Source organism: Plectropomus leopardus, chromosome 10 (genome assembly GCF_026936395.1).
Source record: "Plectropomus leopardus strain MGB_pleo_1.0 chromosome 10, ASM2693639v1, whole genome shotgun sequence".
NCBI lineage: Eukaryota > Metazoa > Chordata > Actinopteri > Perciformes > Serranidae > Plectropomus > Plectropomus leopardus.
Genome location: NC_142185.1, coordinates 21,164,893 through 21,189,718, shown reverse-complemented (window position 1 = coordinate 21,189,718; position 24,826 = coordinate 21,164,893). Strand labels below are relative to the sequence as shown.

The following is a 24,826-nucleotide window of genomic DNA, read 5'->3' as shown; positions in this document are numbered from 1 at the left end:
GATCCTTTTGCATAAATTCCCAGAACAGAAATCTGAACTAAATTTAACAATTAAATGTGAATTTTGGACATTTTCTTTCCACTAGACTGAGAGAAGACATTTTATCTCAAAATTAAACAATGCATGAAAACTATATTTTCAACTGGGTTTTGTGTTGTCGTCGTAGAATAAAAGCTGTAGAGTATTTCAGTGTAGCATCATCATGTGCCTGTGGGTGGCAGTAACAGCATTAATACACTGCTGTACCTTTTCCCTGTATGGAGCCTTTCAGTGAGATTTCTGTGTGTGTGTGTGTGTGTGTGTGTGTGTGTGTGTGTGTGTGTGTGTGTGTGTGTGTGTGTGTGTGTGTGTGTGTGTGTGTGTGTGTGTGTGTGTGTGCAGGTCTGTGTGTGTGCACAGCATATTATCAGCCACTTTCTGCATTCCTCTAAAGTGTGATAACAAATTAAATGATTTCTGATTGTTTTTTATCTTTAATGCTCCCCTGTGGCTGTTTTCTTGTGTGCTGCGCAGCAAGTTATCGCTCACTTTCCCAAGAAAAACAAATAACTGTGTGTTTATAGTTTTCCTGGAAAGAGGGCTGTAATGGAAATAAGTTATTTTTAACTTTATTGTATCATCCTCTGCATTTATAGCAATATATGACATTTATATTTATATATATTTTTGATATGACAAATAATTCCAAGATCAGAGGTAATTTTTAATTTGCGATTTGATCAGCTTTGTGATGCACTGCTTGAGTAAGCAAGTTTTTGGGGGGTTTTTTTATTTATTTTTTTGATGAGATTACACTGTGTTGTGTAAAGTAGAGCCAAAACACAGTTGGCAGGGGTGAGAGGGTGACTGCAGGCCCTCGGGGCTTGGCACAGCTTCAGACCATCTCTGCTGGTGCTGCAGCAGAGTCACTGCCTTATTACTTACATCTATTAATGATAAACCGAACCCACCGCAGCAAACTCACTGCAGATCCAGCAGCGCTGTGGTGAAAAACGCAGATAAAGTGCATGTTTAAATTTGTGCCTTTTGTGCAAGATATACTTATTCTGCGCCCATGTGGCCCACTACAAAGAAAAGGAAGCGGTACCCCTCAGGAAAAATGGTTCATTTTCTTCTCCTGGGATAAATAAACCATCCCAAAATACCAAGAAAAAGGGAAGAGGATGTGGCCCCTGTTGTATTTAGTTTTATTTAGTTTTAGTTTTAGTTATTTTAAGAGGGACAGGATAACCTGGTGTCAACTTGGGGTCAAAGAGAAACTTTGGTTTAATTCATGCATGAAATCAGTCCACTCTGTTGTGTGTTGTGTTATGTGAGAAGTATTTTGGGCTTGCAATGTAAACTTGGCATCTGAAATGTGAAGCATTTGGCTTATTGAAATTCCAGGCCTATCTTTGTAGCCCACCCACAAGTGTAACTGTACCCACATAACTTTTCCCTCAAACAAACTCCCGAGAAACACTCAAAAACCTCTTTAGGGTTAATCGAGCTCTTTGTCTTTGTGCTCCTTCAATATAAATCTTATTTCTTCCATTTGTGTTGTTGAACTTTGGAGGAGGTCAGCGTTACACTCTGACTAAAACTCTCTGGTGTTCAGGAGTTGTGATTGAGTTTGAAGGACAGTGGGCAGAGAGAGGCGGCTTTTGTTATGGCAGCGTTTGCTCACACACATCAGCAGGAAACAGCCACTTCCTTTTCAGAGTCCCCGGAGAGAACCAGCTCAGAGCCATGCCTGTTTTATCTGCCCCGCACTGCTGGATATGAGGGTGATGTCACTGTGGTGCACCGCATTGTGGCCTCTCTCTGGACAAACACACACTCCTCCCTGCAGAGCCCCACTGCAGCAGGCCCTGGGCATGTTAGACGGCCAGCTGCGTACTTGACCTTCATCCTGGAGAGGCGCCTCAGATGAGATGCCAACTCCTCTTAAACTCCCTTCTACTCCTCTGAGCCGCTCAGGGACACTTCTGTCTTGTGTGAAGCATTGTCCGCTCCTTAGTGTGAAAGGGGAAACTCGAGCTGACCCTTCTCTCTCCACATGTGCAGCTTTGATGTTCTTAATTCGGCTCCACCCACCACTTGCTGCTAACAGCTTGAAAGTGCTGTATTAGTACAAGTGGTGTTATTTGGGGGTTACTGCGGGCCAGTGATGGAGTCCATGTGCAGCAGATGTGTTGATTGTGTCCGGTGAGTCCGAGCGAAGAAGAGAAACAGTTGAGATGTCTCACAGAGTAGTATTGAATGGGAAATTGAACCAGGTGATCTGATGTAACTGCCATTTTACCGACACATACCCCACATTTACGAGGTGTCGGAATAATCCAAAAAAATTCCAGTGATTGCAGTGTCGGCAACCAGAAATCTGGGGTGTCATTCACGCCAATTCTCACCCAAGTCGGGCAACCAGACGCAGCCTGACTTATTCCGTCTAGCGTGCCGAGTTTGGGCCGCTGCTGGTCCAGGTCATTATGGCTAGGATCAGTTCACAAGGAAAATTGATGTGAACACTGCCTCATGTCAGAAAAACTACTCGAAAATCTGTGAAACTGTTGGGGAGGAAGTTTCTGAGTTGACATCATATATATTCAACCAAATTTAAATATTCGATTAATGTTAAAAAACTTTTAATACATTTTATTAATCAAATTGAAACCACATATACATATAATTTACATATATAGCATATATTACAGATTATTTTTGGGGCTTTTTTTCGCCTTTATTGATAGGACAGCTAAAGCATGAAAGGGGGAGAAAGAAGGAATGACACACAGCAAAGGGGCGGGGCCTGTAACCTGTTAGTTGATGTCTGTGAAGAGTGACTTATTAGATTAGCTATAAAAGTTATTTACCAGCTTAAGTCAGGTAAAGCAATATTTTAGTTTTAGGGGACCGTCTGGGACAAAGTCCCAAAGTCATATTAAAATACTCATTGACTTTGGAAACATAATGCATTTATTTAACTTTAAAAAAAAAGGTTTAAATAGAATTAAACTGAAAAAAGGGTCAGGGTGAACTAAACACGTCACAGCCTGGCTGACAGTGACCTTGAGCTTTTATCAAGGGGAGAAAGCTCCAGCTGTAAAAGAAAGGAGCGCGCTGGATTCATAACACAAGACAAAACGAGAGCATCATCGCGAAACAAAATGTGGTACAATCATTTTTTTATCACGATTTTCTTGTTTTTATAAATTTTAGACGCAAAAATCATAATTGAATAGAAAATCCAAATAAAGACATTAATTGCTTTGCTATTCATATGATGAAATCGCTTCAATATCAACCTCAAAAATAGAATCTTTCATCATATGTTTAGGAAAAATTTTGTGTGTCTATGCCTATGTCTTGCTAATTTTTAAGCTGTAAATACTCACCAGAGTTGTCAGTTATACTCTAAAGTGCATTATGGGGGGCGTACTTCACACTGTGGCAGGAAGTGTAGCCCGCTGCAGAGAGTAGAGCCGCGCTGTAACAACAGCGGCAGTAATCCATGCAGCTCCACACACCCAGCCGCGTTTCAGACCGGCTCTTATCTCCTCTGCAGCTGCCGCAGATTTGAGCAGAGCTGTGCAGCAAAGCTTCCACATCCCACAGAGGATGTTCACACTTGAACATCCACAGATCGACCCACTCTGTGCCTCAGCGCACTTCAAACCCCCCTCCCATTCTCACTGCAGCTCCAACTCAAGATTAAGTATGGCTGACACAGTCTAACTGAGTCCTGCTGCAGGCTACAGAAACACTTCATTTGTCAGCTACACAAAGTATAGATGTCCTCGAGCTGTGCGGGGGCACTAGAATGTGTATCCTGTCATGCATAAATATATACCATGTTATATTGATTATACTGAGTCACAGTGAGATGAAGATGTTTTAAGGTAAAGGATATTTTTACTTCCCCGGCAGCATTTGTTGTGAAGAGGCTTGTTGCAGACAGTGTTTCCTAACACAAGGGCAGGCGGAAGAAACTCTGCGACACCTAATGACTCAGCAATCCTCTGTCTGACCTTAATAATTCATCACTTGGAGAGAAGCTTGTTGCAGAATACAGCAGTACACAAACTCAAACCAACATGTGTGGCATCTAATCCCAACTTTCTGCTGGCATCGCTTCCTTGTTTAACCAGATAGTTTTGCACGGACAGTGACAGTAAATACAGGAATGACAGGGGCGCAGACTTAGGAATTGTCGTTTCCTGATTGATCCAACAGGAAGCTCCCTTGTTTTGCCACAGTATAACTTTTTATCTGTGATCAGGTGATAAAGTGCAGGTCTCAAGTGCAAATAACCAGTTGTAGTTATAACTAGTCAATTTAATATATAGCCCAAAGTCTTGAATCACAAATTTGCCTCAAAGGGCTTAATTGTTAACCATTAGCTCAGCATGCAGGTCTGGTTTGGACTATTTTTTGTTCAATGTTTGTATAATAACAGCTTTATATTAGACCCCTTTTTTGGGGATACATGCATATAACAATCAATATGTTTCCAAGTCATGGCGCATGGCTGTGTCCTTGGTTTGATTCCAGCTGCAGATCGTTATGATTTTATTGAAACAGATGCAGCTTATTTTAAAGATACTACATTCACACCAAGAGTGGCAAATCATCCCCGTCAGCGGCGTCATGTGTCCGGCGTCGGTTTGTAGCTGTATGTCACTGGCTTCCAGTGAAAATGACTTGCAGCCTGTTGTTGTGCCACTCGTAGTGTGAACACAGCATTATTGATACTTCTTACCATAATTTGGTGCAAAAAAGTTGATTTGCCTGTTTATATGATGGAGGAACAATTGCCAGAAGTGTCTAATCAACAAACATCTGGTGGTGATGTTCCTAAATGCTGCTTCACTACCAAAGCTTAACTAACTGACATATTACCAAAGAACAAAGGTCCTTCAGCTTTTCAGATATAAAATAGAATAGATATAAAATAACATGACTTAAAAACAACACTCATGAGTGAGCCCAACCTTTCAGTCGTCGCTGGGAAGCACAGAACGTAAAGACATAACGACAGTGGCAACTTTGTCATTAAATGGTGCATAAATACTGATAGCAGCGCCGTTTGTCCCAGAGCTTATTGATATTTCCGTACTGACCAGGTAGGAGCATTATCAAATTAACACCAGTTCTGGATGCCCATTTGTACATGTCACAGTGTTTTCTGTCTGTATCTTTACTTTCTCATTGAAAGAAAATACTAGAAACACTTCCCTCCTGGTTTATAATTACTGCTCCACACTTTTCATCAAGGTTTAGAAAATCCCTCGCTCACAGCTGTATGTTCACAGTCTCATTGCATTGTTTCAGACATGTCCTTACATGCAAAAGAAGAATCTGTGTCCTCAGGGCAAAAAGATTTATGACCACCAGCTGTGACACTTCAAACAATGTTTGCTTGTAGTGGAGCATCGTTGTCCACTTTGTCTTGTTTCTGTTTAAGCTGATACCCAATTAATAATAAGTGGCAGCAATAACTGACAGCTGGTTATTCCAAAAGTAATAATTAATTCATGTCAGGATGTTTTCTGTTTGATTTTGTGACCACTATATCGCCACTGATGTCCATAATATTCAAACCAAGTGTAATGTAAACATTTGTGCTCACACAGCACTTTGCAAAAGTGTAATCTGCAATCAAAAAAAGAAAGAGTTCAAGTTGGGGAAACTGTGTGCTGCTTTTTGCCTACACAGTTTCAAAAAGGGGATTTATGACTTTGCAGTTTTACGGCAGATTGCTTCTTGTTGTTTTATGAAGTAAGCCTAAAATCCCCCTTTGCAGCGGCAGGGGGGTGCAGACTGGATCCGAGGTGTGAGAAAAGGGATAAAGCAAAGAGGAGATGTATTTCGTAACAGATCAATAAGCAAATCAAAGTCTTGTCCCTCCTCCCCCCCGAATCTTCCCTTTCTTCCTCTCTCTTTCTAACTGAATCCCCTCATCTGCTCAGCTGCATTCCTTCGCAGCTCATCTCGTCGTGCAGTCGAATGTAGTTCAGTGTGTCAAGCACTACTGAAATATTAACACAGCAGCCTGCAGGAATGAGTGCAAGCATCTTTGGCTTAGTGCATGATGTAAGGGATCACTTTCTCCAGACATGCACATGTGTGTTAATGCATGCATGCATATGTGTGTGTGTGTGTGTGTGTGTGTCAGCGCCATTAACATAAAGAAAAGGTGAGATTTTCTCACATGTTCAATTAGTAAAAAGACGTTTCCTCACCGATGCCATCAGGATTTTGTTTCTAAGCGTAATGGAGGTTAGCCCAGCTGCTGCCGGTGGGACTTAACTGTGTTTCAGTAGCTGCAGCATGTGCGTGCTGCTCTGACAAGTAGAATTTTTTTTGACAGTTTCCACTGAGGTCATAAAAGGTCTTTAAGTGTTGGACTTGCAGCTGCAAGAAGGGAAGAGGCAGAGACAAACAAACCAGGATGCACAGTTTCCTCATCTTTTCCCATTTTTCTTCTTGATCGGAGGCTGAACACAGGCAACCACAGCAGGTACACACAAAAAAATGTTCGCTCCTCATTTGTTCTGTGAGGTTGCTAGATGTGCTGTGTATCTCCACACAAGAACCCTTTAAGCACCATGTGGTTATTTACAGGTTTCTTACACTGGTTCTTCATCTGAGCTTTAGCTTATTGAGGAAAGAATAAAACACTTCGGTAACCATTTGAAATGTGGATCGACATCACATTTCACATGCATTTAAACCTTTGAACCCTGAGAAAATTGGTTTGGTTTCTTTCAAAAACATGGGGGAATAGGCAACAAGCAGGAAATTATAAGCAAATCGCAATAAATTAGTAGATTTAGATTTTTAAAAAAGAACTATGTTATAGTATATAGTATAGTATACTAATGTATATATTTATAATTTTCCTGATTATATATATTTTTTTTTTTACAAAAGAATTAGTTTATTTTTTGTCATCTCTTTTTTTAACTTTACATTTTTATTTTATTTTGTTTTGGGTTAGGGTTAGGCTGAAAATGACAACAGAAATAAGAAAGTTTGAATATTTCACATGTCTGTAATTCATATCAATTTTCAGTCGTCTACCTGGAAGTGATTGTTGTTGTTTGCGTGACATCAGGCTGATTTGGTCCATAGCATCAGAACAGGTTTCCCTGTGATGACGAACCAAATTACTGCTTTCGGGTACTGTTAAACACCAGCATGGGACTGTCAAATGTTTTTCAATATAGCTGTAACCATTGGTGGATTTATAAGTTGGGTTTTGTAAAGAGATCGTTGTTGCAAATGTAGGACAGAAAACACTGTAGAAACAGGAAATTTTCAAGCTTTTTCAAGCTTTTTCAATTTTCAGGATTGCATATTGCAACATCTTTCGTGCTTTTATAATTTGTCTCCCTGATTGCAGTCCTGAGACATTTAAATCAAAGGCCACGTTAGCAGATGAATCACTCCCTGGCATTTAAAAAGCCTGTGTATGATCAAATTTTGTTCCACTCCCAATATATCTGTGTACTTGGCCAAACTGCCAGCTTGTGATCAAGCAGTAGCTAATCTTTAATAGAAAAAAACTCCGTATTTGATGTCTTGGCCTAAAAGGTTTAAATCCTCCCGTGTCCTTGGTGTGTTTTATAAACAGCGAGCTCTTTGAGGCTGGAGTCAGGGCACATGCTTTTCCACCAGATTTCATTTCACTGCAGAAAATATGTGATACCTTTTTTGATTATTTCATTTGTTTGATAGAGTATTTAACAGACAAATTAAAAAAATTTTTTCGCAACATAGGCTGCAGACTGCTGCATATTATATGCAATCCTGATTCATCTATTTGATCTGCCAGTGGCTCTGGCCTCTTAGCTGAACTAAATAAGCATTCAGCCATATTGCTGTTTGCCTGAGCATGGAATCAGACTCTCCCTCTGGATACAAGACTGCATTTATTGTAACCCATTTATTCCACAATTATTCATCCGGCTCCCTAAAGGAGTCTCATTTTGTGGAGTAAAAAATTAAAGGGATTAATAAATTGCATGTGAAGTCAAATCCACATTATGCAAATGTGGAAATGAAAAGAATGAAGATAGGAAAGAATTAAGAAATGCACATTGTGGCTCAAGAGGAGAAGTGAGTTGGGAAGTGAGACAGATGCGAGCTCGCGCTGCACCGAAGCTCAGCATTGGTTGAAGCGGCAGCATCCTTCATCCCCCCCATCCCTCGCTCTCTGCTCTACCTCACTCACTCACTCACTCACTCACTGTATCTCGCCTGCTGACTGAGGTATTCCTACGAGCACAGACTGGGGCAGCTAGGAATTACAGTGAGTCTGTGTGTGTGCATAAATTCATCCTCCAGCCGTCCTCCTTTTGGCTCTCCTCTCTGGATCCTTTCTGCCTGGACGTGGGCGCTCTCTCTCCCTCCGGGTCAAGAGGAGCTGTGGATTTGCGGGTCAGAGTTGGAGATCATGGACCAGGGAGGAGCAGGGGACGATCGAGGAAACTGGGTCACTGGCAGGCTCTCCTGACTGATGCCTGTTTGGACCTGGAGGAATGGGGTGCACCACCAGCACCGTTGTGATTGATGGGCTGCGTACGGTCTTAGAGAGGAACTGTAGTGGCTACATCTGTAAGGGAGCAGCTGAGCCCATTGGGCCATCTGAGGCTGAGCGGGCGCTGAGTCGGAGAGAGTCGCGTGCAGTGCCAACACCGAGAGTACTTAAGGTGTGTGTGTGTGTGTGTGACTCTGTGTGCAGACACAACATGTGTAGTATTGCTGTTCATTACTTTCAATAGACAAAAGTCATTATATTAGGGGAGGGAATCATCAGAGGTCTCGCGATTTGATATTATCATGATACTTAAGTCATGGCACAATGTTATTGTAATTTTAAATATTTTGGGATATGCTGATTATTGCGATAACATATATTTAGTCTTTATTACCTTTTTTTTAAGTCAAATTATTTCCCCAAAAGAAAACTTGTTTTATTGATGAGATAACATTTTTAGTCTGTTTCTCTCACTTCAGTTATTTTTGTTGCAGCAAATTGTATCTAGTTTACTAAAAAAAACTAATTGATTATATTATTCTTTTTGGCTACCAAAAATTTAATTTATATTTGCAATATTAATAATTTATAAAAAAAATTTAAAAATCGATACTTGGCATCTGTATTGACACAATATTGCCACGCAAAATGTCTCAATACTATGCTGTATTGATATTTTTCCCACACCCCTACTTTATATCCATATATATTAGAGCTGAAATGAAAGATTATATTTTGTATAACATTGATGTGTTGTTTTGTCTGTAACACAGCAGAGAAAGAAAAAAATGCCTACACAGTAAGCTACACATTAAGCATGTGTGCAGGGAATTAACAGAATTGCTGCCTTAAAAATAGGCTGACTCATTTGTTTTGTTTATATTGTGACAAAGTGACTTTACTATGTCTCAAGTACCCAGAGTCACAGGTAACATCTTTAAATGTCTTATTTTGTCCAAATATAGGTCCAGAACCCAAATATGTTTAGTTTTCTTAAATGCAAAACAGAGAAAAGCAGCAAATCCTCTTTTTTAAAAAACATATAGGTAGTAAATGTTCAACTTAAAAATACCTTTGAGAATCGGCAATTAGCTTTCTTTTTATAAACTAATTGGTTAAGCAGCTGATTGTTTTGACCCTAAACTACAAATAGACCCCTTCTTCTTTCATTGCAATGATAAATTCCACTAAATTTGGTGTAAACTAGTTTTTCACTCAGTCAGCTGTCTCATGATGCTGCTGTATCATAACACTAAATTATTATTGAACTGCAGATGATATAAAATGCAGCAAATCCTCACATTCAAGAAGCTTGAACCAGCAAATGGTTAATGTACTAGTTGTTATAGCATCCAGTCTATACAGCACATGCTGTGTGGAGAGTGCTGCCTTTAAACATCTAAGTGGGTCTTTTACTTTGACATGTTTGCAAATTATTTATGCTGCATTCCTTCCATGATTTCTTCCATTAAGATGGCAAAATGCAGGACACAAATTTGATAAATGATTCAGACGTTAATGATATCAGAATATATACGTGCATCCTTTTCACCACATTGAAACATCATTCATTTAACTGGCGCCGGTCTCATATTTGCCAGATGCAGCTACAGCATCATCATCCTCATTCTGTGAATATGTATCCATGAGTGGTACAGTATAAAATGTAGGGCAGTGGGAGTGGATCTTGCCTCTCACTAAGCGCTGCTGCATGGGTTAAAGCCTCTGTGGGCTGGGATGAGGATGAGGGTGAGGGTGAGGGGGGATGAGGAGGGGGGACAGGGAGCTCTGTGTCTGCTGGAAATCAATCACCGCTCTTCATCTGTGAACCGGCGGGCTTGGCAGGGATTCTGCTGCTCCGTACCAGCTTGTCTTGCCCTTCTTGTTTGTGTTTACTTACTACACTCCGTGTGTGTGTGTGTGTGTGTTTCCCGTCGCTGGTTCATCAGATTCACAGCAGAGAGCAGAGTGACAGTGGCCTTGGCTGAGAGCAGGGAATTAGGTCAAGGGCATGGTTGCTTCTCTTGGCTCAGAGATGGTCTTATCACCCAGACGCGGTCAATTAATCCTCTGTCAGCATTTAGCAGTTCTTACAAATCAATAGTCAAATGTGTTCAGAGGTTTGCTTAACAGTGCAACTCCATGGCAGTAAAAGATATTCAGACAAGTCAAAAAAGAATAGAAACGTGCACCAAAAGATAACACAGTTAAGACATAACAGTTGAGTTTAAAAATAAGTATTAATTTTGATTTTTGTCTTTAACCACCAATCAATTGATAGAATGAATACATTCTTATATAGGCTACTTAGTTTACTTTCTAACCTACTCCTTTTATTCTTCAGCTCTGTTGTCATTTTTCTCTATCAGTCAGTTTGTCTGGGAACAATTAATTTAGGTAGCTTACTTTCTTAGCATGAGCTGCTGTCTAAAATGCATCACCTATTGTTACAACAGTTCATTCGAGTTTCAGTTTTATTAGGTTGTGGTGTGTGTGTTTGTGTGTGTGGGTGTGTGTCATCAGTGAAGAGAACGAGCTGTGGCTAGATGTCTTAACAAAATAGCTTAAAGGAATGCTTCACTGCCAAAATAATGATGAGTAGGCTACACCACTTACTAACCACATGTTACCTTGGACTTGTCAAGTCTGTTTTTCTTAGGTGCGTCTGTGGTGAACGGAGGATCCGAAAATTGTGAACATTTGTCATGAAGTCATACAGGGCAATGTTTAACAACAGCAAAACTTTATTAAAACATATCTTGTGTAACTTGTGCAGTATCCAGTCCCATTTATCCAGTCGTATGCTCATTACTTCCCAAACGTGCATTTTTGCTAAAGTATCACTATCTAAAACGCGTCTCAAACACAGCTGACTATTGGGTTAAGGCACACGCATGCGTTTGAATTATAAACTGTATATAAAGACTGACTTCCTCCTGCTCTACAATAATGAAGCCAAAATATCCAGGATATGGCTACTGCCATTTTGCGTTATTTAGAGTCGTAGTAATGATTCCCGTTGTCAAATTCCCATCCATACATTCATTCAATCAATCGAAAGTAGCACAACAACTGGCACAGACAGCTGTCAGTCATGATGTTGTACCTTATTTTTATAAACACTAACCAAATAAAATGAATGAACACCTGAATAAAAAACATCAGGGTGATGAAATCTACCTTATATGACAAAAAAAACATTGTTTGGAAAAATGTATTTGATGTGCACTTTGAGTTTTTGGTTTGGCCCATGTCCCACTCACTAACAAACATAGAGGGGGCGGGGTTTATGACCTATACTGCAGCCAGACACCAGGGGGCGAACAAGATGTTTTGGCTTCACTTTTAGGTAGCTTTCATGCTGTTAATCTTTATGTACAATCTAGGTCTGAACTCCCCTCAAGCAGCACTCGCAAGTGTTTTGGCACACGTAAAGCACGCCACTCTCAGGTGGAAGCGCACATGTTTCAGATGTACTGAGCATATGACGGATAAAATGAGACTAATTTTACTGCAGGGCTTGTGTGAGAGTTTGTAAAGAGATGTTTTGATATAGTTTTGCTGTTGTTCCACCTGTCCACTGGTGAATAAATCTGATAACTTACTGTTTTTTGTCACTGTTTGTGCATCACTGAAGGACATTGTGGATGCAGGTCTTGTTCTTTAGACAAATGCTTTAAACTTCTGCAAGAATATCTAAAATTGAAAAGCAGCACACACAGTCCTTGATGTTAGGATGTTGTTCCTCGTCACTGCTTGCACCTTTTTAATCCATTAGGCCTGGTTATATAAAGACATACGACATTATGTTTGCCCTTTTAATTCCCTCTGATTGCAGCAGGTTATTATTTCTGGGAATTTAAAACGGAGATGATGGGGGTAAAGACCAGACACACACACACACACACTCACACACACTCACAAACAAAGCTGTCTGCGGGAGGCTGATCTGTACTCTCTAGGCACAGAGTAATTAAACAACCTGTTTTCGCATTTTCACCGTTATGTTATTTTACTCGCTGATTACAAAAGCTCTGCCTTTTCCTTCCTTATGGAAACTCTCATCTCATTCCCTCGGGAAGCGATCTGCCTTCAGAAATAAATATCACTGATTTGAGATACTGCATCAATGTGCGTGCTATTGTAATTCAATAGTGTCATGTATTGCGCTTGCTCTCCGAGAACGCCTTTAAGCATTCATGTATCGTCATTCTTTGCTTCCACAGATGTCCAGTTTCCGCCTTTTATCATTGTGAAGTCTTTGACTGCTGTATCAGGAGCATTGAGGTGTCTGCTGGTTTTATCTGAGGAATGTTGTTACAGGGAAAGAAAGAGAAAGTGATGATGTCAGCTTGGTCACAGATAAAAGCGCCTTTTATCCAAAGATGTTTTGGGAGTAATCCTTCGAACAGACCTGTGATGGTTTTGCTTTAGTGAACCATGTCTCACAAGTCAATTATGCAATGTTTATAAGTTCCTTGTGCTGGGGCATTGTTGAAACACTTAAGTTTGCGCCTTCATAATATGGCGGACAAAAGATTTTTTTTTTCATAAACAAAAAAATGTGATGAAATAGATTATTAAATTAATAAAAATCCTAAATAAATCAATTAATTTAATTTAATTTAATATTATATTTCTGTTTTATTGCATTTATACATTTTCACTAGTATTTATTCCCTTTTTAAATGTTCTGTTATTTCTTTGTTTGTATGTTAATGAGGTAGGTTGTACTAACCTCACTGGAACAGAATGAAATATAGAATAGAATATATCTTTATTGTGCACCAGGGTGGAAATTTGTCCTTGGCCCTCCAGACACAGAAGTCCACATAATGAAAAGCAGACAAGCAGTTGGTAAAACATACATGTAGGCGAGGTCATTAAAAACAGTTAACACATTCAATCAGTTAATTTCATTGTCTGTCTTTGGTTTCAAACTCATCAGTCACATGAGACTAATTCAAAATATTAAACACATTTGGGATGAAGTGCAAGATTGGTACCAATCAATTACAAATTAATACATTTTTAATTATTTATGCATTTATTGATTCCGCTTTTGAATTGTACAAGAAACAGATGCTCTTTTTTAGTTTTATAGTGAAATGCTATTTTACAACACCCGTCCACAGGAGGCTTTAAAAAGTTCAATTATTTAGTCTTTTCTTTAATCATTTTAATATTCTTGTATTTATTTCAGGATTTATGTATGTATGTATTTATTTATGATTAAGTCACTGTTTGTCCTTCATAAAATAACTTAACACAGACGGTAAAGTACATTCTGTATCTCTTTCTAAACATTTAGTGTTCTATGGTGTTTTCTCTTTGAAATTCCTCTAAAGGTGTAAAGTTTGACAGATAACCAACTTTACGTACACTCTTTGTTCACCATCACATCCCTGAGGACGTCGACAGTCAATAGAATCACCGTCCTCACAGCTTTCAAGTCCTCGCTTAATGGATTTACAGTAAAACAACAGCACACTTTGATGACGACAAAGTTGTTTTTCTTGGTCATTGTTTCCTACTTTTGAGATTTCAGCCATGCTGACGTTGCCCTGAGGAAGGCCTCAGACATCGCAGCATTGACGTTTGTGTGTGTGTGTTTGTATGTGTGTGTGTGTGTGTGTATGTGGTGTGTGTGTGTGTTGCTCACTTGCTGACTGATACACTGCACCATTATCTCCAGCACTCATGTACCTAATAGACATTCTGGCAGCAGCAGTTAGTTTTTCCCACAGATTTGACGGCAGCATTATTCGTGTTGAGTACTGTAAGTTAAATTTATGGCTGGCGCTGATCAATAAAGGTCTCATTTCTGAACCAGTATTAGCATTAAGTATTGTACCAATGATGTATTTAGATATTATTACTGGCTTTACTATAGTATGAGACTGTCTTTGCCTCGTGATTACATCCTATTAATTTGGATGCCATTATATCCCACATACTACCGTAACAATGTTATTAACAGAGGGTGTAGACGCAGAGCGGTGTCATTATTACCTCCATGTTAAAATCTCAACTCATAGTTCAGTACTCTCAGGGGGGGATGGACTCAAAACAAGCTGCAGGATGGTGCGTCCTGGTGCCGCTGCTGTAGTGGGGCGGCGAGGGGTGGGCCGTGTTTTTGTTACATTCCAGGTTACACCCTGTTTTGCTTTGGCTAATGCTGGGAAGGCCTGGAGATTGCATCAGCCTTTTGTTATGTAATCAAGAAGCCAAGTTGAAGTCATGACCAGGCTGAGAATTACAACTTGATAGATGTGGAAAAATTTGAAAAATGTGTGTAAAAAAAATTCCAAAACGATAATAAACAAACTGAAATGAGAGGAGAAAAGTACAATAAAATTCACCAACTGCCCAAATACAGCCAACTATGGGCACTAAGGTACTAATATACTTTCAGTTTATTGTACTCAAACAGTTTTGACGAATGCCAGTGAGTGTGGTCAGCATTGCATCAGGGGGAGATTTTAAAGGAGCTTTATTATTCTTAGACATATTGTGCAAATAAAGTTTGACCATGCAACACTGTAATTAAACACAACTTCTGTTATAATTATACAAAGATAAATTACATAATTTGATTATTGTGCAAGATGATGTCGCATAGTTAATTTGAATTAATTCCTTTGTTAGTTTCTTCTCTCCAGTTTTCCATAAAATAACTCAGTGTTGACACATCATTTTAAATCAACACAAGTCTTAAGCTCAGACACACCAAACTCTCATAATTTTAACTAGGCGACAGTCATAGATATATAACGCTAACTAGATACCAGATCCCCAGATGGCACCTATTCAGTCCTATAAGTTTTCTAGCTTCTGGGCTAACTTCTGCACCATGCCGCCTACTAAATATGGATAGTAGTGTTTTTCCTGCTGGCCCCGCCCAGTAGTTTCCACTTGACTCATAGACTTTCATGTTGGGATGATATCACACATTTTTAAATCACTTTTATCTGCTCAAGGGAAGTTTTACAAATATAAAACAGCCATGGCTCAAAAATTCATAATAGAAACAGTCATAATTGACCTTATTTGCAGGTTGAGGTGTCCGGTCAACAGTTTTACCAACGTTTCTTTTAGAATGGGGGTCTGTGGGAAAAAATGCTATTTGGGTAGTCCATATTCAGAACTTGAAAAGGGAAACCTGAAAACCAGACCAACTCTGATTCAACATGCTGAATCCACCCAAAACCAGATAACAAGGGCTGACTAATGCCAGTAGTGTGGGGCACACTGCAAAATCTAGGGTTACAGACACTCAATGACAGATTGTTGGCCCAATATTAACTAAAGGCTCGGTGTGTCAGGGCCCTTAAAGAGACAGGCACCAAAATGGGTGTTTCAGACAGTATGAACACCTGATGTTCCAGCACAGAAAGTTTGAGTAAGAGAGAGCATTTCATGAACATACAGAAAAGCATGTTCAACATGTTCTAGAAGCCCAAAAATGAGTCTTGGTCCCCTTAAGTAAAACTATATTATAATCAGCTAAATGTATTCAAAGGACCAAAAGTAAAATTAAAAATGGCCCCTGTGCACTATCATATATTATTGTATTATTGACGGCTCAACATTAACGAACAGAAAACTGACTTGGTGTGTCAGGGCCATTCAGTGGCTTTATAGAACAAACAACTCAATGAATTACATTTTTAAAATGACATTCTGCTTGATTGGTTTTAGCCTAAATCCAGACCTCTGAATGAATTTTTACCCCCTTGCTTGAAGTCATCAATGAAATAGTCTCTTTTTGTGCACATTCATTTAGACTGAGCACAGGGCACATTTTGCTGAATTTTTCCAAAACATCCTGTTGGTCTGCTTTTGGCTGTTGGAACATTTTGTTGCTCAACACAAGTGTTTGTGCTGCCACTAAAAAGGCTCAGCAGGCCTTCTTGCACAGACCCAAATGCCAACTCACCCCAGCGAAATGCATTTGTATTGGTTTCCATGGATGAATCTGCATAACATTGCAAGGCCTGAATTTAATTTAAGCACTGTGCAACACCAACGTTTAGCTGTCACTTGGGAATCATGTACTAGGACAGTGTAGCATAGAGAGGAAGTCTCTTTGAAGTTGGTTATCTCTTACTGCAGATATGAGACATCTGAGAGAGGAAGTCTGCCTTTGTTCAAACTCAGAGATCAAAGTCAAACATCTTGTAATTGTAATGTAGCTTTGCTCTCCGTGCACAATTAAGTGCATTAAAGGAAACGTCCAGTGATGCCAGTTGGTTATCATTGTCTGTGCGCTTTAGTGTAGCTGAATATGAAATCAAATTACATTTTTATTGAACTGTAAAGTGTCTGCTGTTGTTCCTGGAGAGTCTGGTTGTTCAGAGTGTAAAATGACTTCATGGATTGAATTATGTGTCAGCGATACAGTTTTTAACTTTTGCATAAATCAGAGAGTGTGATACAGTAAACAAGCATGTGTTTTATAAACATAGAAAGATAAAATTGGTGTTGTGGTTAAAGGAGGGGGAGGAGTACACTGCACTATCTGCAGTGAGCATCCAAACTGGAATTCTTGTTTTAATAAACATCCAATGAAATATAGTTCATGGAAAAGCTGAAATAACAAACACATTTCTGATGCACATTTATTATCTTGCAGAATTTGAATTTGTCTGGAAAGCACCTGCTTGTGATATATGGGATGAACTGAAGTTTTTCAGGTCAACAGTGCTGTGTAAACTACATCAGAAAAACCACACAGTTATCTGAGATAGGAAGTGCATGACGGCTCACTTAACTGCTCTAAAACCCTCCTTTGTGAGCTGATATGCCCCCAGGATGACACTTATTTGTAACTCTCTCCACTGGAGCTTCCATCTGATGCACAGGATTAGTTTATATCCCTTAAACACTCACACAGTCCCCACAAAGTGTGCTGATCTGGGTCTGTGCCAAAGGGCAGTGCACATGATAGACTTTTATTATGCTGTCATCAGAGTCTGTGTCGTGACCTGATTTTGTGTCAAAGTCTGTTTCCCCCAGAAGAGTGTTTACTGTAGAGTTTCCTTCATTGGTTGGGGTGAGGGCTTTGTTTTGGTTCACGTTAAGTTGAGGTGAAACTTTGGGGATATCCCGGTGCCCCCTGGAGCTTGTAATTACACTCATATTACTCAAACAGTAGACAAGAGTGCAAACAAGCCCATAAAGTTTTGCAGCTGATTGCAATTTGCCCTTTCTTGTGTCTGATTGCAATTGTACGTGCGGTCAAATATAAATGTGGTGTTTGCGCTAAAAAAGCAGTAGGTAGAACAATGGCAGAGAAAAAGAGAGAAGGAGAGAGGCAATCCCCAAAACTCCAGGCAAATAATTTATTTTTAGTATTTGGGTCTGTCAGTGCTGCATTTTCTAAACACACAACTACAATAACAACTACCTTAAGACACTAATAATGTCTCTGTAACTGTGTGTAGCACTGATTTTATTGAATTTGACTGTTTTTGCAGTGTGCAATTTGCATGAAAAGTGGACAATTTTATGCCAGATACTTGCAAACACAGGAGCACCCAGATGCTGTCAGTGGTGCATGTCACCCTTTGTGTCTGCTTCGGGAGTTACAGTTTATTTTTGTTTTATGTGTGAAAACTTGATCCGCCTGGTGGGCGGTGCTTGGTACTTGGAGCGACTGTTTCCAACATGGCAGCCAAGTGACAAACTCTCTCATTTTACAGCCAAACGGTACACTAAAATGTATTTCTGAAGACATTTGAGGCGAAATAAGGCAATGCAGTCTCTCTGAAGAGATCTGTGATTTGCCAAAGTCCCCCGTCACAGGCTAGATTTTCTAAAGCCTGATAACAGTGTCAAGAGGGGGTACAGATGTTTAGTTTTCTCACATACCACTTGCATTACAATATGTTCAAAGTTTATAATGGGATTTTTGCACAATAACTCCAAAGTTAAACTGCCTACTTAGGCTGTAAATATTTCATACAGCCTAGCCTGAGGCAATGGTGTTCTGTAACATGTTAACTGTGGTGGGTAGGTAATTTTAGGAAGAGGTGGGGGTGTTAAAGTTTTAGGTTGAGCGTGGAGGGCTGACTGAGGTCCTGTGAATATTTTGGACTAAGGCTGAACATTTCTTACATTTCGTACACAATTTGCTGTTTTTTGGGTGGGTCATTTCTTCCTTAGTTGCTCATTGCCTTTATCAATGTTTTAGAAGAAATCAAGCCAACTTGCTCAGTTATCGACGATTGAACTGATTAGTAAAGCAGCTGCTTTACTTTATCATTTATTATTATTTTCTGAAGACTGTCTGATGAATGTTTTTGCAGTGTGCAATTTGCATGAAAAGTGGCCAATTTCATGCCAGATAGTTAAAAACACAGGAGCACCCAGACGCTGTCTTTATCATTTATTATTATTTTCTGAAGACTGTCTGATGAATCATTTCAGTAATTCGGTATTACGGTGCACTGACTCACTGGATCTGTATTGTGATGATACAACGACATGGTGATACCACTTTACCAAATTGCGTTGTTCAGCATCCATTTCATTATTTTCTTATTTCATATGTGATTCTCCATCAGCTGTCTTTATAATGATACGTGTATACGATAAAATTACTCTTATTCGTATCATAATGAGTTTGACTATAATACCAAAAGATCCCTGTGTGGGGCCCATACAGTAGAGGCATGTGATTGTGGGAGGGGAGCAGCTGACCTGCCCTCCCCCTTAAGCTTAGATGCAGGCGTGAAAAGATAACGTCCTCCCCTGCTGTGGAATCTGTAGGTCGGGCCCGCTCCTCGGTGGGTTGACTGGGGCTGCGTCGCGCTGGAATGCCCCTTAAGCAGTTGCATCAACAAGCAGCGAGACAGAAGCTGGGCCTTATCTCAAACTCTGTGATTACGAGCAGTTACAGTCATACACGGTACCAGCACTAAAAACTTTGGGGACTCGTGTTTGACTGATGACTAATTTGATGTACAGCACTTCTGATTCAGATAGATTTGTTCTTCAGTCTTTAGCATTTAATGCGGGTCAAGATTTGTACATGTTGTCTCTAAAGCGCAATCTGATGATCTCAGTCTGGCAGCTTATCTGTGATGTTTACGCAGAAAATCACTTCTAAATCGCTTCGGCTGATTTTTTTTTGAGTTTGTGCTCTCACTGTATGTGCTCCGCTGAAGCCTGGGTGGTTTCTTTGAATACTGCGACACAAATGTTGTCCCATTCTCTCTTTGCTTGTTCTTGATGAAACTTAAGCCAGCTCTTATTTCAGCTGTCCCACACAAGGCGTGGACGGTCCCTGACCGGACTGTAATACTTGAGGAATGCATCTTTTGTTTGCCTTTGTCAACCCTGTGTCACCGTGCAGGTGGATAGTGGTGGGTCAGATAGCTTCATTGTGTGTTTCAGTGTGTGTGTGTGTGTGTGTGTGTGTGTGTGTGTGTGTGTGAGGGTGTTTAACTTCCCCAGGCTGCACAGCTGAGTGTAGGAGGGGCCTCTCCTCCGCCTGGGTGTGAGTCCTCCACTCTCAGACACACAGAGCAGTCTGAGTGGGGAGGGCGTGAGCACGAGTCTGTCAGGAGAAATACAAACTGCCCAAACTTTTTTTTTCTAACAGTAAGATTTTTCTCCATCGGATATGCTGGCTGTTTGCTTCTCTCTGGGATCTAGCTCTTACCGCAGCTGTTGACAATGCAAGGAAGGGCGAGTAAAGCTCCAAAGAAGGAGCTGGTCATTGAGAGTCCGCAGCAGTACAAGAGCTTGGCTGCAGCTGAGGCTGAGGTAGATGCAGTGCCACAGGTGCTGGTAAGTCATTGAGGGATTTTTTTATCTAAAGACTCTGTTTGGTTTATGTTAACTGTTTTGGCTTGTCAGAGTACATCGTACAGTGTGCAGTGCTCCAAAGGTTAACCACAGTCATTAAGTCCAGAAGCAGGTGTCATATGAGTGTCTGCGCTGTTCCACCTTTGTCATCTTTTCATTAAACACAACGTTGCCAACTCACATTAAAAATTTGCTACGTTAGCACATAGCAGAGAGGAATGTTGAACTTTACCAGCACTTAACCACCTGGAGGGAAGCAGTACACAGTTTTTTTTTCCCCTCAAAGATGACCTTGGCTTATAAAACATTTTATTTGGCTCAAAAGTCAACCTGGTGATAATTTCCTGCCCTGTGATTAAGGTGTCCAGTGGTTGGATCTCCGGAGCCATCTGAAGCAGACAGTAGCGATAAAAAGATTGCATGTATCAGTTAGTGGAGAGGCACTACACAGCACCATTGTTCGTTGCTGTGAGAGGGAGCAGTGATGGGAGGAGTGGGTGCTGCAGCTAAACAGCTGTTAGATCACTGTGGAGAGGGAGGGGAAGAGATGGCCTCATACGTCTCCGCTTTATGGGCTTTCCAGGGATGACTGTCAAGTTTGTTGACTTAATTATACAGATGTGAAACATGCAGCTTGCATTGTTCTGGTCTGTTTTTATTTTAGTACTGTATTCAAAATGGTTTATGGTGTGTTTTAGAAACACAAATAGACATAGAAGTGCACTATTCAATTCAACAAGTCTTTTAAAAAGCCATTTCAGAGGACTGATTTGACTGTGATCTCCTGTAATTATCAATGGAAAAACTACACCGTTTTTTTTTCTGTCTGTACAATCTCTAAGTTAAGGACGGCTAAGAAAGGTTTTATGTTTAACCCTTTGAAACCTGGACTGATATCAGTTTTCTTGTGCTACATTCAGACAAGCACTTAAACCTTTGAACCCTCAGCACATTGATTTAATTTTCTGTCAAAGACATGGAGGGAAAAATAATCAAAAACTTGGCATGAAATGTCACATAATTTGTTAAAAATAAAAATAAAAAAAAAATGTTGTCTGTGTGGGGGTTTTGGTTATATTTGGTATTGTTTAATTATCCTGTTACTATTATTTCATTTTGTTAAGGTTACTTTTGTTACAGTTCTGTTTGTTTGTGCTTATAATGTATTATTTTTGTTGAGGCACCTCTTGAAAGCAAAATGGCACATCTGCAGGGTTTTTCCTCGTAAAGAATTTCTAACAATGACACAACAGAATTTGGGCCTAGATCTGTTGACGGTGGTCAGCAGAAATGTGGTTGAGGGAGTGACACAACTTTTGCTTATGCACGTTCAGAGTCTTACTCAGTGCTGAGTGAACTGTGCGGTTGACCACCTTCACTGGCCACTGACAAAGCAATGTGGCAGAGCCCAGAGGGGTTTGGAGTCAGAAAACCATTAGCAATAACAGGCCGGGATCAGGATCCATCACTGGTGAGAGGAGGGCGCCATCTCTGTGATGGGCTCAGATCTTTGAGGAGCTACTGCAAATATCAGAACCTCCTTTTAACTGCAGGCCTTTTCAGCATCAGCAGGTGTTTGGACAGTAAAAGATTTGTTGGTGAAGTGACAAAATGCAAGTGCTCTTTTTTGTTTTGGTGTGAGGTTGTTGGACGTCCAGAGGGTGTTCATTATAAACTCCTTTCACTTCTGTTCTGACCCTCTCTCTCACTTGCAAAACCTGTCTGGTACAGATTGTCTGATTTTTGGTCGGTTCAAAGGAGACACAGACACACACAAACACATTTTATCTCTCAGTCGTCTTTAATCCCTTCCTGACTTACCTGTCCGGTCTGTAGACAGGTGAGCAACAACTTTTCTCTCTCATGGTAGAGAGATAAAACAGAGAAAAAGAATGAGTAGAACAGACGTTGAACTGTTTGCATTTGTCATTTGACTATAGTTTGAAGAAAATACCCGCTGTGGTGAGCTGATGCGGTGACAGCTAGAGCTGCAGCCAGTTTTAAGGTATGCTGTGGTTTAGAAATTGATGGTTATCCTACTATGTACATTTTCTTTTTTGTCTACGGTATTCAAAAAATGCAAAAAAGATGGAGAAAATCACCTTTATTTTCAGTTATTTTAAAAAGGGAGACTTTTTACACACACATAAATTACAGTAATACAAAGTTTCCCTCTAATAAATACAGAGAAATTTGATGTTATCAGTACATTTTCCATTTTCTTACATCCCAGGTCTGTCTCCTAACTCACTGCCAGCCAGGCAGCATCTCTCACGAGCAGTCGACCACACATACTTCTTTGCTATTGGTTGAAGGCTGCAAATAAGCTAGTCAAATATCACAAAAGTTGAATTCTACCAGCTGTGAAGATGCTAATTTGCTTTGCCACCTGAGGGAATTGTATTATTAGCCCTCTGTTCGCATTGAACAGACATGAACAGGACGTGAAAATTCGTCAGTGTTAATTTTGCTCATGTGCGAATGTGTTGGGATAAGACGATCAGAGGCAGAGTCAGACAGAGTAGGGTGGGTCATGCTTTCACCATCCTGGAAAAAATAAATCTTTCCACAGGGTCATTTCTAGAAGGTAACCCCAGATTTGGAAAAAAAACTAAACAGACCTTAACTACAGCATTGTCACACCATAAAACAGCACAACAAAAATATTTATTAAGCAGCTTGTGAGATATTTGCATATCTACAGGTCACAATTTAGCCACAATCCTGTCACAGTTTAATGGAAACTGTACACATAAAAATGCGGGTGGCTCAGATCATCCTGCCTCCTTGATTTGAAAGGCAATGTCTGTTCTTCTCTCACTCTATTTTTATGAAAAAAATCAGCTCACTGAAGTGTGACAGCATTACTTGTTAGAACATTTGCGTTATGTTCAGGTAAAGCTGTGAATAAAGGTTTGACTGATAATGTCACAGCCTGCTGTAGCTGGCAGACACGGTGGCACCGTCTCTGTTCTGCTATCCCCTCCTTGTCCTTGAAACCGATACAAGGTCCTGCCCCCTCTGTCCATAGTGTGAGCTGTTCTCTGTTATTAACAAAGGTTGCTAGCAACATGTACTTAAGCAGGTCAATATCCATGACTCTCCCTCTGAGATCATGCTAGTATTATCAGTCCCAGATGTGGAGGCAACATGTGGGCTGTGCTGTCGCTCAACACTAAAATCTGGCGAAGTGTTATGTTCATTTTGCAGTCTGCTGTTTCCTGGGCTGTAAGATTTATCCTCCAGTCCCATCATCTGGAAGTGTTGACAGCTGACTCTCCATCTAATGGCTACTGTGTCTTTGCGGTGCTTAAGCTCTCCCCAGCCTCAGCCACTGGAGTTTAGTGGGTCAATACTTGAATGTTATACAGACACTGTGACACGGTGCACCATAAATCCATAATCACTCTCTAAGTGAGGTGGAGTGTGATTGTTTCCTTGTTTTCTTGACATACGTGTCATGCGTGTTTGCTCTCATGGAGGGATAAGCTCATCCCGCTGCTGAGGCCGATGCATTTGCTCCGGGCAGATGGAGCCCTGATAGACTTATCGCGGTGTATCCAACTGATAGCATGTACTGGTAAAGCCTGATGTGACAGCACAGCGAGATGACTTCAACTCAATGTACAGTAGCGGCCTGTTTGTGTGCAACACCAGCTCTGCTCCTGTGCACAGTTATATGCGTCATTTGTTGGATTAGGCTTGAACTTTCTGCTATTTTGGTGCTTAGTCGGCCAGATCATCAGACTGTAAGAGTTGACTGCATTTTTATTACATGTGTTCAATGCAGGTGGATCAAAAGCAGCACTGCATTGCTGTGGCTTAAACTATAGACTGTATAAAAGAAGTTGACATAGCCACTTTGAGACTCACATTTTGAAACCTCAAATTGGGCATTTTGGCTGTTTTTTATTTGTTTGGGTTTTTTTTAGCTAGAAGTGACCAAATTTAGACAAGAGGGTGGAGCTTGACAAGAAAAAATGTAATGTAAAATGAAGGCCGGGACATGCTCTTTGACCCTATGGGAGCTGTGGGGTACGACACATGCTTAACGTGACTGGAGCTGCAGTGTTGGAGTGCCGGCAGCACTAGAAATAAAGGGACAGAGTCTGCACTGGTGCTCCTTGGGTGCGCTTAGTGTGACAGAGCTTTTGGGGTACACTTGAACTTAATGGCAGCTTTTATTAGATTGTTTTTTTTACGGTTTGGTTTTGTAGTTTAGTGTTTTTATTGGTATTTATTACATATTTGACATTTCTATTAGCACTGGAGAACTTTAATTGTTTTCTTTTTTTTATGTCTTATCTTTTACCATCTTGTCATGTTTAATCCTGTATGTTTGTGGTGTCTGACAACTGTGTGAAATAGATGCCTTGCACTTTATACTGCAAACCAAATCTACCTACGGGTACAAATAAAGTAACCTGAATCTAAATCGGAACCTTTTCACATAGGAAGCATTTATTCATGGAGAATTGTAATTCTCACCCA

At 40.2% G+C, this 24,826-nt stretch overlaps 1 protein-coding gene across 12 annotated transcripts in view; it reads left to right on the top strand.

The window, feature by feature from the left end:
• Positions 1-24,826, top strand: part of LOC121948849 (dedicator of cytokinesis protein 9) — a 110,697-nt gene that overhangs the window by 24,910 nt on the left and 60,961 nt on the right. For 3 of the 12 annotated variants that reach the window (XM_088083274.1, XM_088083273.1, XM_088083270.1), the window contains exon 1: positions 8,260-8,693. The exons of 3 other annotated variants lie outside the window; for them this stretch is intronic. In XM_088083274.1, coding sequence (XP_087939400.1) covers positions 8,523-8,693 — 171 coding nt within the window. In that variant the 5' untranslated portion in view covers positions 8,260-8,522. Of the gene's footprint in view, positions 1-8,258; positions 8,694-20,047; positions 20,318-24,826 lie in introns of those variants that run through there. 6 more of the 12 variants (XM_088083277.1, XM_088083276.1, XM_042494353.2 and 3 more) reach the window with 4 other exon arrangements.